The sequence below is a fragment of the Limulus polyphemus genome, unplaced genomic scaffold (assembly GCF_000517525.1).
Source record: "Limulus polyphemus unplaced genomic scaffold, Limulus_polyphemus-2.1.2 Scaffold1131, whole genome shotgun sequence".
NCBI lineage: Eukaryota > Metazoa > Arthropoda > Merostomata > Xiphosura > Limulidae > Limulus > Limulus polyphemus.
Window position 1 is genome coordinate 26,157 of NW_013666741.1, and position 16,381 is coordinate 42,537.

A 16,381-nucleotide genomic window follows, 5' to 3' on the forward strand; every position below is an offset into this window, starting at 1 on the left:
ACAAGATATCTATGAAATTATACATTGTCACAGTTACTTTACAGACATGCATCCTAGTTGTTCCTCAAAGATCATTTTCACAAACAAACATGTCAGATATTGAGAAAAATTTGTTGGAATTGACACTTAGGTGTGCTGCTAAAACACATGGAAAACATTCAGAACAATCAAATATATTAGGCTTTGGTACTTCAGTTCTTCATATGCAACCATACGTGGAAATGGTATACCCTGCCTGTATCAAGTTCTAATTTCAAAGAATTACTACTCTTCAATCTCAAGATCTTTTCATAGATGCTAATATATATATATATTAATTTGCTTATTTTTACTTTTACAAGTCAGAATCTTGCTAAATGAACAAGAATGTATAAAGGAATTGAAGTAACAAGCTACTACTATTCATAAAACTGCCTTTAAGTGGTAAGTTCAAACAAGAATATTAATAAAGCAACCTGAATAACTTTGTTATCTCTGCAAAAACAAGTAGTAATTATCTTTATAAAATCTTGCTGTTTATTTTTTTTTATAGTAATGCTTAGGCATTCAATTTAATCTTCCATGAAGAAACAAAAGCCTGCAGTCCCAATACAGATTTTCTTTGTATAGAAAATAACAATCATCAGATGATTAAGAAAATATTCTGATGGACTGAGAACTAACTCTTAAGATATTCCAGTTCCAGTGCCATTAACAAACTACCCCTAATGGGTACAACTTTAGAATTAAAAAATAGAACTGAGAAGAATTATATAATGATGTCCTTTTATCTTCTCACTGCAATATTATAAATTGTAAGAACTGGTCTCGGTGAAAACCACCAAAGAATGAACCAGACATGTTTCCACACTCACATTTACATGTTGTGTCCTTTGTAACTTTTCCATTTATTTTTAGTACAAAAAAGAAAAAAAAAGTGAAACAGAGTAAAAATCATAGCAGAAATACTTAAATATGAAAACCACAGTTTTCTGTTTTTTTATGACAAATACTCAAAATTATAAACAATGAAAAGTTAAGAGAATCTTATAAATGCCAGTGAAAATAAAAAAAGATATTCACAGAAATTTACAAATCTTAAAAAGTTATAAGCACCAGAGATTTATCTCTGAACTCTAGTTATGGCGAGCTCAATGTGTTTGTTCAATTCCATGATTATCTTATCCTTTTCTGTATAGACACCAGTGCCAAGTAGGATGTTACGCTCTTCTATCAACCTTTGTAAGTGATGACTCATGGTATCTGCTTTTGATCCACTACTCAATGGATGAATTCCCTGGGAGATGGTAGATACAGACACAGCTGAAGGATATTCTAGGGGTATTGGACTTGGAGATGAATGCTCAAGTGACATTTCAGCATTATCTTTCCTAAATATATATAAATTATGGAAATATAAAAACAACTCATGTAAAAACACTAAGTAATATAAAAAAAGACATTATTTTGAATGCAACATTTTATATTATTGTATAACTTCTCATCACCTGTAACATTTTACCATCCCACTGTCTCTATACAAGAAAACCACAGAAACATAGGACATCTTGAGTATTTGAAGAATAATCCAAACTTTCAGAATACACTTGTGAAAGTGATTTATATGACAATAACTTATCCCAAGATAAGAGAATTGATAGTATTGATGCATCATCTTTTTTCCATACTTGTGGTCAGAGTGGTAAGATTAGGGGACACAAATATAAATTTTGGCAGAATAAAAGTAACCTTCGACTTAAATAGTTTTATTTTTCTAACAGGGTGGTTGGCCTCTCACAAAGGTTACCTTCAGATGGGGTGATGCAGTATATTTAAGGAAGTTTGAAGGAGCTGGCCTAATAAGTATTTGAATGGTAAAGGCTGAATCCGAGTTTTTTTTTTAGTTTAGTTTTGTGGATGAGGTGGCACAGATGGACCAATAGGTCTGTTATTAAATTTTATGTTATGTTAAAATCTTGGTTTTTGCAATAAGTATCAAATATATAGTTTATTAACTGTTCTTTCTGCACAGACAGATCCATACAACTCTTTGATGCTCTTGCGTCATTGATGATCTCATCTGTAACACACGTCGCACATATGACAAATATAATTGATGTGGATCTTGAAAACTTCTGAAACCAATGCTTTATGCACTGTGGAAAAGGAGCAAAGGTATAGTGAGACACTCTGAATATAAATATTTAAATAACAACCTTCACATGCAAAATTACTCTTGAGGGAGACAAATGTTTTAGATTGCAGAATTAACATCAAAACCATAAAATTGTGTGACATAGTCAACATCACTAAGTTAATCAGTACCTTAGCTTTTAAAATCAGCTCATCACAACTGACATACATTCTGTAATCTTGTTGGTTAAATCAAAGATGAATAGTTGATAACAAAAGAATAAAAAGCTTTACAATATACCTTTCTGTAGTGATCTTGTACAGTAGCTGGATACTATGGTAGTGCTTTACCTTGCACTTATCTAACACGGATATACCTTCTTCAAGGTATTTGTAATTTGGGTTTGATGACACCCAATATTTTTGAATGATTTTTAACATGCTCCCAAAATAAAATAAGTTCATTACCATGTGTAGTTTGGGCACTATCACAAAAGCTGCATGTGCCTCAGCTGTTATAAAAATTTGGCTGTTGAAGGGTCATATTCAAAATGTCAGCATATTCTGAACAAAAATTTACCAAGGGCAACGCTAAAAAGAAAACTGAATTGATACACAGTGTCTCAGTGATGAAACAATGGCAACTCCATTAACTCACACACACACACACACACACAACTCTCTGAAATTTTCAAGTGTACTGATAGTCAATATAGAAGGACACGGGGATCTATCGTTAGTAGACAAATGACCATCATTTATTGATGTACAAATCTCCACAAGCTTTGCATCATGCTGTGTAAATTTTTTTACCAGTTATTTAATTTCATGGAGTAAATCAAGAACATCCTTCATTATTTTGCACTTTTTATGTCTCCCCATAGGGAGGAAAAGATACTGTACTTCCTATGTTTAAATTATAGTTGTGCACCACTAATTTACTTCTTGGCCAATCATTTTGAAACTTGAAGGGAATATACCTTGGTTCAATATACTATGATAACTTGTTCATTTTATGGGTCAAACATTACAAAAACAAATTTTGACCCTTATACTTCAAATAATCTAAGTGATATCTTGCAAAAAGATACCTCACAACAACTCCCACAGAATGAAGCACAAAGACTTGAGACCTGTTCTTTTCTTGAAATTTTACAGGGGTCAAAGATCAGAACTTTTTGCAGAATTAGGGTTTTTGACCTATCATTCCTTTATATCTCAACCAATGTAGACGAGACTTTACATAATTGTGACAACCCAATAGACTGAAGCAGAAAGATGTGAGACTTGCACCTTTTTTATTACAGGAGTTAAAGGTGAAAAACTCACAACGTATGTAACAGGGATCTCTCAATAAGTAAACATTTCAAATGATTATTGGTAAGTGTTTTGATTCACACAATGCATGAAATTGAATACTGTGTCAAAGAATAGGTATTATTTGCCCAAGAATTACCTGTAAGGTTTATGCCATTGTGACTAAATCTATTTAGACATAAATTTAGTGGCCAAAACATTGTAAAGTCACAATTTAGTTGCTCCAATACATCTTTTGCACAAAGAAGAGATGTTACAAAGTTTCCTTATTTAGGGTGTGTGCCTTTCTGTTGAATTTAGATGGGTCAAAAAAAAAAAGTAACATATGCAATAAAGAGCTCTGAATCTAGAGACATTGTCTGCTTATGTAAATGTTACAAGGGGTCATTATTAGTAGTGTATTGATTAAAAAAATGTAAGAAACTGCATATACCATGTTGAAGAATAGATCTTTTATGCCCCAAAATTACCTGTACACATTTTTTCATTGTGAATAAGTTTATTTATGCACAAACTGGCTGTCCTATGTACTATAAGATCACGGCTTAGTATGGTACATCTTTCTCACAAAGAAGTCCTAAGTTGATGCTGTGTTAAGAGTTTATCCTCTTGAAGTTGTAGTTTAAATCCTCTTACCCTGCCTTGAGTACCATTCTCTCCTGATATCTATTGTATTTTGAGGATCTTATTTAGCAAGGTGGATGGGGGAAGACATACTACAATTGTTTGTGAATGTTGGCCTTTACTGTTTCATACTATCATCTAGGGTTGTAGTTACGGTGGGTGGAGCTACTTTGCAATTAGCTTGTGAGAAACAAACACTTCCAGAAAAGTCATGAAGCAAATAACAATCATGCCAAAGGAAAAAAAACCTGCATGCAAAACTGAACAAATGGCTCGGACCATGCTAATTCACTTATAATTAGAATGGCATGTCAGACAATATCACCCACAGTGCATACCATACAAAGCCTATTTTTCTTTCCAGTAAAAGTTTATGTGGTGTGTAAAAATATTTTCAAAATTTTATGAATATCTAAAATATAATAGTATATCAATGTGTTTTTTTGCATAAAAACAATTTTTAATCTCATTGTGACTAATTTGTATCAATTAACTGCTCTTAAAGATAGATGAATCAGAAAAATAAAACTCAGCCTGGAGTAAAATTTGTCTCCGTCTATGTTTTTTTGGACTTGTTGTTCATGGGTCAAAGGCCATGTCATTGCGTTTGTAAACTCACATTAAAAATTATACTGAACTACTATTTTATGAATGTATGTCAATAAGTTTTGTATCAAAGTGTAGATTATAATTAAAATTTTAGACATTAATTTCTTAATTTAAAAGTAAATATAAAAAACAATCCTAAATATCAATTTTTGTGTGTCACGTGGTATGTTGAATGCAGCATTTGTTCATATCAAACGTTTGTGATGTCCAAATATAAAGTCTATAGTTTCTTACGAATTAGATACTCAAATTACTGATATTACAAGGTAGAATCTAAGATAAGAAGCTCCTATCCCTTTTCTTCTCAGATATGAATACATTTATTGAAACAAACACCCACCTCTTAATTTTTTTCTTAAATACTTGCTTATGTACACCTACTTTGTCTAATGACGTGTGTATAACAATCATATGCTCAGAATGTCCCCCTTACGGTTTTCTCAGCCTCTGCAAAGTATTTACATGGGAAACTCTTTCTTTGCATGCTAGATTCCAAGTGGTAAGGTAAGACACTTTTGAGCTTGAAAAAAATCATATATTTTTACACCCAAATACAGTTTAGTTACAAGCTTGATAAATTACAGTGGAATTCTGTGGTATTGATATAGTAATTTATGATTTTTTTGTTATTTCAAAATGAATATATAAAATAAAAAAAAATTGTTTTACATCCTCCACGTGCGAAACTTGATAAGGCTTAGCAACTTACAGCAACCAGCAAAGAAGTACAAAGTTCGTAACTAGGAGAGGTAATTGTTCTCTATGCTTCTTTATTCACTGTTCTATGTTTTAAGAAAAACAACTGAAACTTAAAAACTTATTTATAAATAGTAATAATGTATATACATAAATAATGTACTATAACCGAAATTTGACTGTATTTTGCAAAAATACTGGTCGTCCTCTAGAACACAGCCAAGACAGGTCACTTTGTAAAGGCCAGTTTTATATTCTTATATACAGTAACAGAAATGCACATGTGCTGCATAATTGCAACTTCTGTAATGTTAGTCAGGCAGAGCTAAAATGTCAACAAATAAAAATAATAAATATATATATATAGATGTATAATGTTATGAGATTTAAGCTATTTAGAATAAACATTTGTGTTTTCGTGTTATAATTTGTAGTCATTCTAGAAAGAAAAAAGCATAATTTATATTTATTTCCTAATTTTTTATGGTGGTTACATGGTCAGTCAAATTGACCAAACCCATACAGAAATACAACAGTGAAAATAACAGATAAAATATAAAGTGTTTTGTAAAAATAAAATGTTTGATAATTATCTGCAGGTTGTAAAGATTTTGCATGTGAAATTTAAAATTTTCTAAAGCATAAAAGTATTTTTAATCTTAAAATCAAAATTACTTTGCATGTTAGATAGTCAACATTCAAAAAGAAAAAATGCAAGAGAAAAAAAATACTTAAAAAATCTTAAAACTCAATAAAAAAATTGATATTTTGTGTACGAAAGTCTTGTAGTTTTACTGACAATCTACAAAATTTTGTTAAGTTATGCTTACTGTATTAAAAGTCAGAGCATGGAAACTGTAAATAGCACAAAATGGTTACGAGGTCAGTCCCTGTAGTGAAAGAGTTAAAATTACAAACATGAAAATAACAACCTTTTTTTTTTTTTTGACGAGGGGGTGGTAGTAAGATGGCAGCAGCCACAGGCACATGCATCTATGGGCTAGACAGGTTATTAATGCCCACCACTCAAATTATCTTAACTACAACTCTACTATCATCACATGCTATATTCAATGCATGTCCATATCAGTGTACACAACACACTTTTCTCCTCAATTCAAACATTTTGTGCTATGCCATTTCTGGAGCCATACACAGTACTGCAGTTGTCGTACATGGTCCTCTTACCATTAAAATCAACAAATACATTATAAGCAGAACATCTTTTAAAACAAGAGCAAATGATAATTCATCAACCAACTCTTCCTTGTACAGGTCTATGTGTTATCAGTGTATTATCTACTCTAAAGGAAAAAACCAACTATTTACTCCTTATTTGATACATCTGTTCAAAAAGAGAATTATTCATTTGACAGCATAATTCAATATTTTAATACCTTCAGCAGCATAATTTTAAGCATTTAAATTTGCACATTGCTTTTGTCTTTTTATGATCCTAGTCTCAATATAAGGATCATATTCTCCTCTAAGGTAAAATAACTGTGTGAAACATGATTCATCACCTCACAAAGACAGACCCTGACAAGATAAAAGTTAATGTTTTCCTACACTGAAAATGTATTTCCAATAGGTACTCACCTCCCATCACCCAAAGCTATCTCGACCTTGATATTCCCTCTAAGCATTGGTAACATTTTTTTCACTAACAGCACACCAGTCCATTATACCTCCTTTTTTTACACCATCCCAGAACATGTGCATACCATGTGACTATTCTCCACTACTTCTGGAAGAGGTATGCTCCTCGCCCAGTAATGAAACAGTAATATGTATATAGGGCAGAATGTATGAGGCATGCACCGTATACTCAAAAAAAAGATGTACAGCACTTACTTTTGGAGCAGTGTGGTATAACTGTGACATGAATCAGCATAGAATGGACATACGAAATTTTATGTCTTGTTGATGGATATTGGTAGGAACAAGAGCAATATTCCCCTTCAAAAAACAAACAAACAGGAGAAGCACCATAAATAAGTAGACAAGGGAAGAGTCCTGGGACAAAGTGAAGCAAACCCACTGATGTCTTGTCGATGGATATTGGTAGGAACAACAGCAATATTCCCCTTCAAAAAACAAACAAGAGATCATCATAAATAAGTAGTGAGATGAAATTTTGTCTAATTCAGAATCAGCTCATTATCAATAGATAGTGCATTATTTGTCCACATATGTAGTAGGTCATAGTATGTGATATAGGCATAAGTGGCTAGGGCCAAAAGACTGTAAATGGTATATGAATAGGCCAAGTGCGATCCATATAGGCAAAAACAACAGTGGAAGCACCTTGGATATCTATCATTATGGCCAAGCAAAGTCCGCCTGGGCAATAAACATCTAGGTGAAGCACCTCAGGATACGTCAGATTATGCCAAGTGCAGTCCATCCAAGCAGAAAACATCCAGTGGAAGCACCATGCATAAGATACAGAAAACAAGTGCAGTTTACCTGGGAAAAATCAAGGGGGAAGCACCTTGGATATAGGATTAGTCCAAAGGCAAAAACATCCAGGAGAGGCATCTTGGGATTCTATTCAGTAACTAAAGTGTGGTCCAACTGGGCAGAAACATCCAGTGGAAGCACCTTACATAAGCATGTATATTATGATCAACAAGTGTGGTCAGCCCGGGCAAAACATCCAGATGAAGCACCTTCAATCCAGAATAGTATGTTAATATTTATTCAATAATTATAATGACAACAGCCCTCTTCTCACTGAGTGGGTACTTATAAGTTACGAGGTTGGTTTCTTTTATGTGCAACCCTACTCAGGAGGAACCTCTATGTTTCATCACTCCATCAACTGGGAACCACACTAGTAAGGACTCCCGTGCTCCACTAGAAGAAAACTGTGACCATATGCTTACATCAACTGTGAAATATGACATAACAATAATAACGTCAAATATGTAGCAATTACCTCAGTCAACAGCTTTACTTTAAGAACATTAATTATATCACATAGAAAGTTTCTAACTTTAAAAACAACACAATTATTTTATGTGCAAACTGAATTTTTCACAGATTACTTTATCATGCATTCATTGAAAATTCACAATCTTTATAGACAAGAAAAAAAAAAGCTTGGAAACATTTATTATATTAATGACAGTTATTATTAAATACTAATAACCTTTCCAATATTTGAAATAAATTGATCTTTTGCTGTGTGTTTTTATAAGGCTTTTCTTAAATGGTAATGTTTGTGAACGGGTTGAATATGAAACTTTTTGTACATAACACATCTCTGTTAATATTCAATCTCTTCTAAATTATATTTTGTGTACTATTGTTTTTTTGTATAATAATTAATTACATTGCCTGCCCAAAATAATATAAACTCTTTGATCAGAGTCTAAATATGCTGTGACATAGGTTCTAAAACTTCTTGATAAATAGTAGATTTCATCTTTCTTCAAGCAGTTGTACTATGGTAATTTTCCTTGCTCAGGTTCAAACCTCAGACCTTTTACATGCCAGGCGAGTGCTCTACCAACTTATCTAAACAGTTAACTCTCTAGCACTTGCTAATAAGAAATTTTTTAACAACTCAACTTACCATATTCTTACCTTCACACAAAAAAGGCTTTATCTAATGGTTGTGGGACAGCCCCAAATTGGGTGTCAGTTTTTCTAGTGATAATTTACTCACCTTATATTTAAAGAAGACCTCTCTCATGCCAGAAGAGTGCTCTACCAACTGATATGAAAGGTTAACTCACTAATATTTGCTACTAAAATATGTTTTAACAACAGTGACTCCAAAGTGTCAAAACTTTATAATAGTGGAGTAAGTGCTCTTATTGCATGTTCCAGCATGATCCCAAGATGTTCAAATTGGTTAAGGTCAGAGGAATATGATGTTCAGGAAAGATAACAGAAATCTGCTTCATGCTTCTGAAACCACCACTTTTGAATGACATATGTACAAATGATGATGGTACTATCATCCTAAAATAGCCTATCTTAACCAGCATAAACAATGTAGCATAATGGGTTAATTTGATCAGAAATGACGTTGAGGCGTTTACATGATGTAATACTACCTTTGAGAAGATTAAGAACCAAGTCATGCCAAGAAAATGACCCATATGACTAAATCACCTGCACTGTTTAAAAACGAAAGGACCCATAGTCTCAATGAATTGTTATCAGACTTTATCATCTGTACAAAATAATGTTTAACAGAAATCACTATACACATAACATGCTTCCAATCATCTAGTGTCTATTTTCAGTGTTGTTTGGCCCCCAGAAAGCCAATTTTGTTTGTTTTTCAAACAATCAATCTTCATTTACTACAGCATTCTCTATGCATGGTTCTACATTATATATATGTTCTTGCACTGTGGCACATATATTGGACCAAAACAGCCTATCGTTATTCCTTAGCAATTTTTAGTGTCCATATTTTCACGTTAGTTGATGTGATGTTTTAGGAAATGATAACCATGACCATGCAAACAATAAGCTATGATTTCCAAGTCAATTCCATTATATATATGTATTCTTTACGGAGACTCCTGATAATTGATTTCCAACAATAATAGTTTTTTTAAAGCCTGTGCATACGTTACCCATAATTCTCACACAGTAGTTTCATTGCTTTATGAATGACAAAATAGAAATGATCAAGTTTGTGTATCCTATATCCTAGGAGTATTTACCCTACTACATATTCTATTACTTTGGTTAGAAAGTGTATATAGTACTCGACTGAATATAAGAGCTGAAATAAGCATTTGTGAAGGCAGAATAAATCTGATTCATAAGATATGAATTAATATTGAAACATTGACCTCTAAAGTTTTGAAATAACTACTGTAAAAATAACACCAGATTAGAAATTAGTTAATTAGACATAAAAAAGTCCTAATCACAAGGAAAAAATGTTGCCTTATTCCTAGTTAGACAGGATGTTTGCTTAAAAGGCTAAACACTGTCTATAAACACAAGAAACTGTACCAGATATCTGGGAAAGTAGGAGTTACTAATCAGGTCAGTGAAAACTTGAAAGACAATCAGCAACAAAACAAAAAGTTGGAATGTTGATGTTAATAAAACTCATGTTGAATAAGTGGTCTTGCTAAAGGTTAACCTTTGACTGGACACATGTGTCCTTGAGCTGATGCAACCAAAGAAAATGAAGGAAGTATTATGTAAAGCATAAACTACAAGTGAACACTACCCATGTGTCCAAAACCTAGAAAAAATCCAGTCAGTTTTGGCATAAACTACAAGTGAACACTATTCATGTGTCCAAAACCTAGAAAAAATCCAGTCAGTTTTGGCATAAACTACAAATGAACACTACCCATGTGTCCATAACCTGGAAAAATCCAGTCAGTTTTGGCATAAACTACAAGTGAACACTACCCATGTGTCCATAACCTGGAAAAAATCCAGTCACTTTTGGCATAAACTACAAGTGAACACTACCCATGTGTCCATAACCTGGAAAAAATCCAGTCAGTTTTGGCATAAACTACAAATGAACACTACCCATGTGTCCATAACCTGGAAAAAATCCAGTCAGTTTTCAATAAAAGCTAATGTCTTTAGAAAGTATAAATCACAAAACCTCAAGAGCTAAGTCAGGAACACTTTGAGTTCACAATCAAGTTTGTAGTAGTGCAGTTAGCTCAGAGTCTGCCAATCGGCATTGTCTACAAAGCCTTTACAGGATTTCCATCTCTCAGCATAGAACACATCCAAGCCTCAGCTTCTACATAAATTATGTCGAGAGTTTAAATATTATAGAAATTATATATTTTTCTTGTTATAAACTGATGGAATTGTAATTTGGTATCAAGTGAACTTAGTAACATTGATAGGTATCTTGTGTGTTATCAAAGTGTGTGTATTTAATATATCTTGTGTGTCTTGTTGATACATATATTCTCTATCCCAATTCTTGTACCTCACATAAATGTCCTCAAGTTGGTGATCTGCAACATCATTAACGGTATTCCTCATATTTTAAAATAAGTACTATCTGTAATGAGCGACTGTCTCAGCAGTAGTGCCTGTTACGGACTCAAAGCCACAGATTTGTGTAATGAATTCAAACTTCTACAATAATCAGAAATTAATCAAACTTTTTTACCCTTTTTAATTATTAATAATAATAATGTGTAGACAGATATAAGGTTCTGCAGTGTTTAAAAGTACAAGGAATTCAAATCATAATAAAAAGTAATTTCAGTTTGAACTTGAATTGAGAAAATTAGTCATTTTATATATTTGAATAATTAGTCAAACTAATTACTATAAACAGCATCTTTAGAAAATTTACATTACACAAATGTATGAAATTAAATAATTAAAACATGCCTTTTCATTGCTTCATCTGAATGACTAGGTTCTTCAGCTTGCTGGAGGATGGCTTCTTTTTGTTGATTTGTGGTGGACGTTTTTTGTATTATAGCCTCCGAGTCTTGTTTAGAAGAATACATCTGGTCTAAATTATACAATCGATTCTGAAGAAGTGAGATCTGTCTAAGTGCTTGCCCCCACTGTTGTTTGAAGCGTTTTTTAGCTGTCACAGCCACATCAAGCTTTCTCTGAAGTTCAACCTACAGAAAGTTTAGTATCATTAAATTCTAGTGATTCACCAGCACTGAATACTGTGTATGGACATTAGGTCATTACATTTTCTTCTGTTTTTAATTGTAAAATTTGTAAGACAAGAATGAATTTCTTTATTTTTTAACAAAAATAAGCTGTGAACTTGCAGTTTGAGACAGCATTGTATTAAGCAAAAAAAAAAAAAATACCAAACTTGAAAGTAACACCTAAAGCCAGTTCTAATGTAAATAAAAAATATGTTATCAAGCACACCAATATAAGAAATAAAACAAATTTGATAATTCTTTTGCAATAAGTTTACAAACAAAGAATCACTTCTAATACACGTATGACATTTGCTTAACTATAATTCTGTTGCATTATGTATTATACATCCAAGACTACTTTTCTTCTGTTTGTTAAGAATGTAAATACTATAATATTTACAGTAAGTGGAATTATTTCTATTCATGAATTATTATTCTCTTAAGATAGATTAAGATCACTGTGTAGAAATCTTTTCATCTAGCTACATGGAAATTAAAAAAAAGAGGTATGTGTTGAGTTTTAAGGAATAAAAGTGCTATAAGGGGGTTCAGTATATATATTTAAATGTTGTTTTAATATTTTACTATGCATATAGACATCAAATTCTTGGCAATCTTTATCATTGATAACCCTTGCACTCCAGTCAGGCTTTCTTTTAGTCTGTTCCCATTTCCACCTTTAAAGATCATTCTACTGAGATGAAAAAAAACAAACAAACTGACACAACAGTGGAGAAAAAACCTTGTGAATAACTAACACCTCCCTATCTATCTACATATATTAAAGACAGTTCCAACTAAATAAACTAGAGAGACCAACATTTGTAAGAAAATGTAATATGCAAGGTATGTGTTCTCTAAGTTTCAAGACAATTAGCCCAAAGGTAAAGGTGTGGTGCACAACTGTAATTGTTGGAAAGAAGACAAGCATAGGAAATACATCTCCATCTCTATGAGAGAAGACATTATAAATAAATATAGAGATTTACACATCTTAACAAATCACTATTTATTGTTCTTTATAATGTTTCAAGTAAATACCATTCACAGGATTCAGCTGTTAATTTTTAAGGCATACAAACTTCACATATATGTCAAAAAACTGTATAAAATAGATGGCATTGGCTTCATCAATGCTTAGCCCTTCCAGCACGGGCTCGGTCCCGAGGACCGAGCTCATAACCATTTTGTGCTTGTTGTTATAGTTTTCATGCTATAACCTTTAAATTAGTAAGCGTATGTTAACAAAATTTGGTAGATTATCAATAAACATTACAATGCTTTCATAAGCAAAATATCCAATATTTTTTATTAAGTCTTAAGGTTTGTAAAGCAATGTTTTTCTCATGCCTTTTATTTTCTTTTCACATGTTGCCTATACAACATACAAAGTAGGTTTCATTTTAAGATTAAAAATACTTTTGTGCATCAGAAAATTTTCAAATTTCACATGCATAATCTTTATAATGTCCAGATAGTTATCAAACCATTCTTAAGAAAAAACTTGATATTATGTTTGTTATTTTCAGTAACGAATATTTGTATGGGTTTGGTCAGTTTGACCGATCTCATAACCACATTAAAAAAAAAAGGAAGATAAATAAAAATCTATGTGTTTCATTCCAGAAAGACTACAAATTATAAAATGAAAAAAATGTTTAGACTAAATAGCTTAAATCTAGTAATATTATACATTTATATATATTTACTATTTTTATTATATTGACATTTCAGCCACACTTAGCTAACACTACAGAAGTTACAATGACACGCCGCACGTGCACTCATGTTACCGTATCCAATAATATAAAACTGACCTTTAGTCTTTACAAAGTGACCTGTCTTGGTTTTGTTTTAGTAGACTAGTATTTTGTAAAATACAGTCACATTTCAATTATTATACATTATATATGTATACAGATTATTGCTATTTAGAAATAAATTATTATACTTATTTGTCTTAAAACATAGAACAGTAAATAAAGAAGTATAGCAAACAATTATCTCTTCTAGTTATGATCTTTGTACTCGGTTCCTGCTTGAAAAAGGATGCTAAGCCTTTTAAAATTTTGCATGTGGAGATTATTAAAACAAAATAATTTTTTTTAGGTTTTATATATGTAGTTGAATAAACAAAAAAATCATAAATTCTGAGCTTTAAATTGGTTATTCATTCCAAATATAGAAGTAAGTGTATATAAGGAAACATTTCCAAAGATGGAAAGAGGTGGGAAGGGTGCCACTGTGTTTGATTTATTACATGAGCAATATCTTAGCAAATTGAAAAGAGGCTCTTACTTTATATTCTAGCTTGTCAATATTGGTAATTTGAGTCTCTAATTCGTATGAAACTGTAGATTTAGTATTTTGACATCACAAACATCTAATTTGAACCAGTGCTGCATTCAACATACAATGTGACACACAAAAATCGATGTTTAACTGTGTTTTTTTAATATTTACTTTTAAATTAAGAAATTGAGTACGGTAAAATACTAAAATTTGAATTATAATCTACAGTTTGATACCAAACTTATTGACATAAATTCATGAAATAGCAGTTCAATAAAATTTTGAATGCAAGTCAACAAATATGTGACCTGTCTGGAAAGGGTTAAGTACAACATTAAATTCTTTCCTATCAAATAACAAAATTCTTATCTACATGTAAACTTATCAATATTCCATGAAAACATATAATTGGTACTAAAAAACAACTTCATCCTAAGATGTTTTTTGTTTGTGCTTGTATGAAGTAATAATTAGTATCCACATAAACACTTAAAATCTGCTATTTTACCTTTTCCATATTGAGAATATTTATTTCACTTTGTAATTGTATTTCTGGTCTACTACTCTGTTCTTGCTGTAAGTTCTCAATAGTTTCATCTTTTTCCTTTACTTTATTTTCTAGATCTTTCACCTGAAAATTACATTCATTTAAAGAAAATAGTGGTTCATTAGCTTCAGTTATTATTTTAACTAAGTTTTTATCAGTATGATTACAATCCAAATTGCTAAAATTACACAGTAACACAAATTAACATATATATAATATAAAGACATTTAGAGATCAATTCTTTTACAAAGATCGTAAAGAGCCAGTATGAGCACTTGTGCAAGCAGATTAACCAAATCATATCTTCCCAAATCTTTTTCACACACACACACACACAAAAAAAAAGATTATAAAATAAGCGTATAAATATACGCTACACATGAAAACCTTCCCCACCACTAACCAAACTAGGTTGAGGAGGGATGTTACAGTTTGAAATTGAAAAACTCATCACAGTACTAGTTTTAAATGCTTTATTTTATAACCTGAAAACTATATTTCTAATGGTCCGATTCCATATACTCCTTTATAGTAGCAGAATTTGTCATATCACACTTTTAGTGCCAGGCTACATGTTGAAAGTTAATGTTTACTGTTGGTCAAAGTTTTGTATTTCTCAAGATCAAAGATTTACCGTATTTTAGCACCTACAACTACCTGTGTATGACAATTACACATTTGGTAAATTTCATAGCTGTGACAAGATTTTAATGTTCATGAGATAATGTCTGAATAATAAACAGTATTAAGAATGCCACACGTTAAACAATAATTAGACTGCTTAATAGTTACATAATTATGCATTGTACTTAACTTACAAGTCTCAATATACATAAACTGCAACAAATGTTTATGGGAAGATATGACTGGGTTTGTTTAGAAAAACAGGCAAAACTGAAATCCACAAACATATACTTGCAGACATATACACACACACACAACAGAAAATGTTTGTTAAAGTATTTTCTAATAATCATATGCATAAATATTTTTGTTGTTGTTATATATACATCCAGCCTCCAATTCAGTATATGGGACTGTGGTATTTGGATATATTGATGTTCAACAGATAAGTTCAAGTATCTGCAAAATGCACAATTATATAATGAACATGGACTGCAAAAGAAAGCAAGTGACATACAAACGTAAAAAATAATTCCTTTTCTTATACTAATTGTCAATTGAAGTCTTCTGATTGGTGTTTAGTTATTTGAACTCAAACTAGCTGCTGGGGCTAAGAGAGAGTTCCAATTGTGTGTCTGCACAGGACAAAACTAAGCTTGTACATATCAACTTGTACATGTACCACCTCTTGAGATGAGCTTGCCCTACTGCATGGAGTTGACACAGACACATGGTAAAACTTGTACAAACTTCTATAAGATAGCCATAGTTTTTCTTCATGCAAAAAGATTAGTACATCAATTTTGTTTGGTTACAGAAAATCAGACCCCCTCCTGCCACATCTTCTCTTTCACAATTCATTGATAGTTCTCTCTTACGTTTCATTATATATTACCTATAACCAATAGAAAGTCAAGGTTTTCAT

General features: G+C 31.8%; 1 protein-coding gene across 2 annotated transcripts in view; it reads right to left on the reverse strand.

The window, feature by feature from the left end:
* Nucleotides 1–6: 6 nt before the first annotated feature.
* The window catches only part of LOC106462276 (centrosomal protein of 120 kDa-like), a 148,972-nt gene continuing 132,597 nt past the window's right edge, over nt 7–16,381 (reverse strand). For both annotated transcript variants that reach the window (XM_022389480.1, XM_013922178.2), the window contains exons 18-20: nt 14,794–14,916; nt 11,713–11,954; nt 7–1,370 (exon numbers count right to left, since the gene is read on the reverse strand). In XM_022389480.1, the coding sequence (XP_022245188.1) occupies nt 1,103–1,370; nt 11,713–11,954; nt 14,794–14,916 (633 nt within the window). In that variant the 3' untranslated portion in view covers nt 7–1,102. The remainder of the gene's footprint in view (nt 1,371–11,712; nt 11,955–14,793; nt 14,917–16,381) is intronic.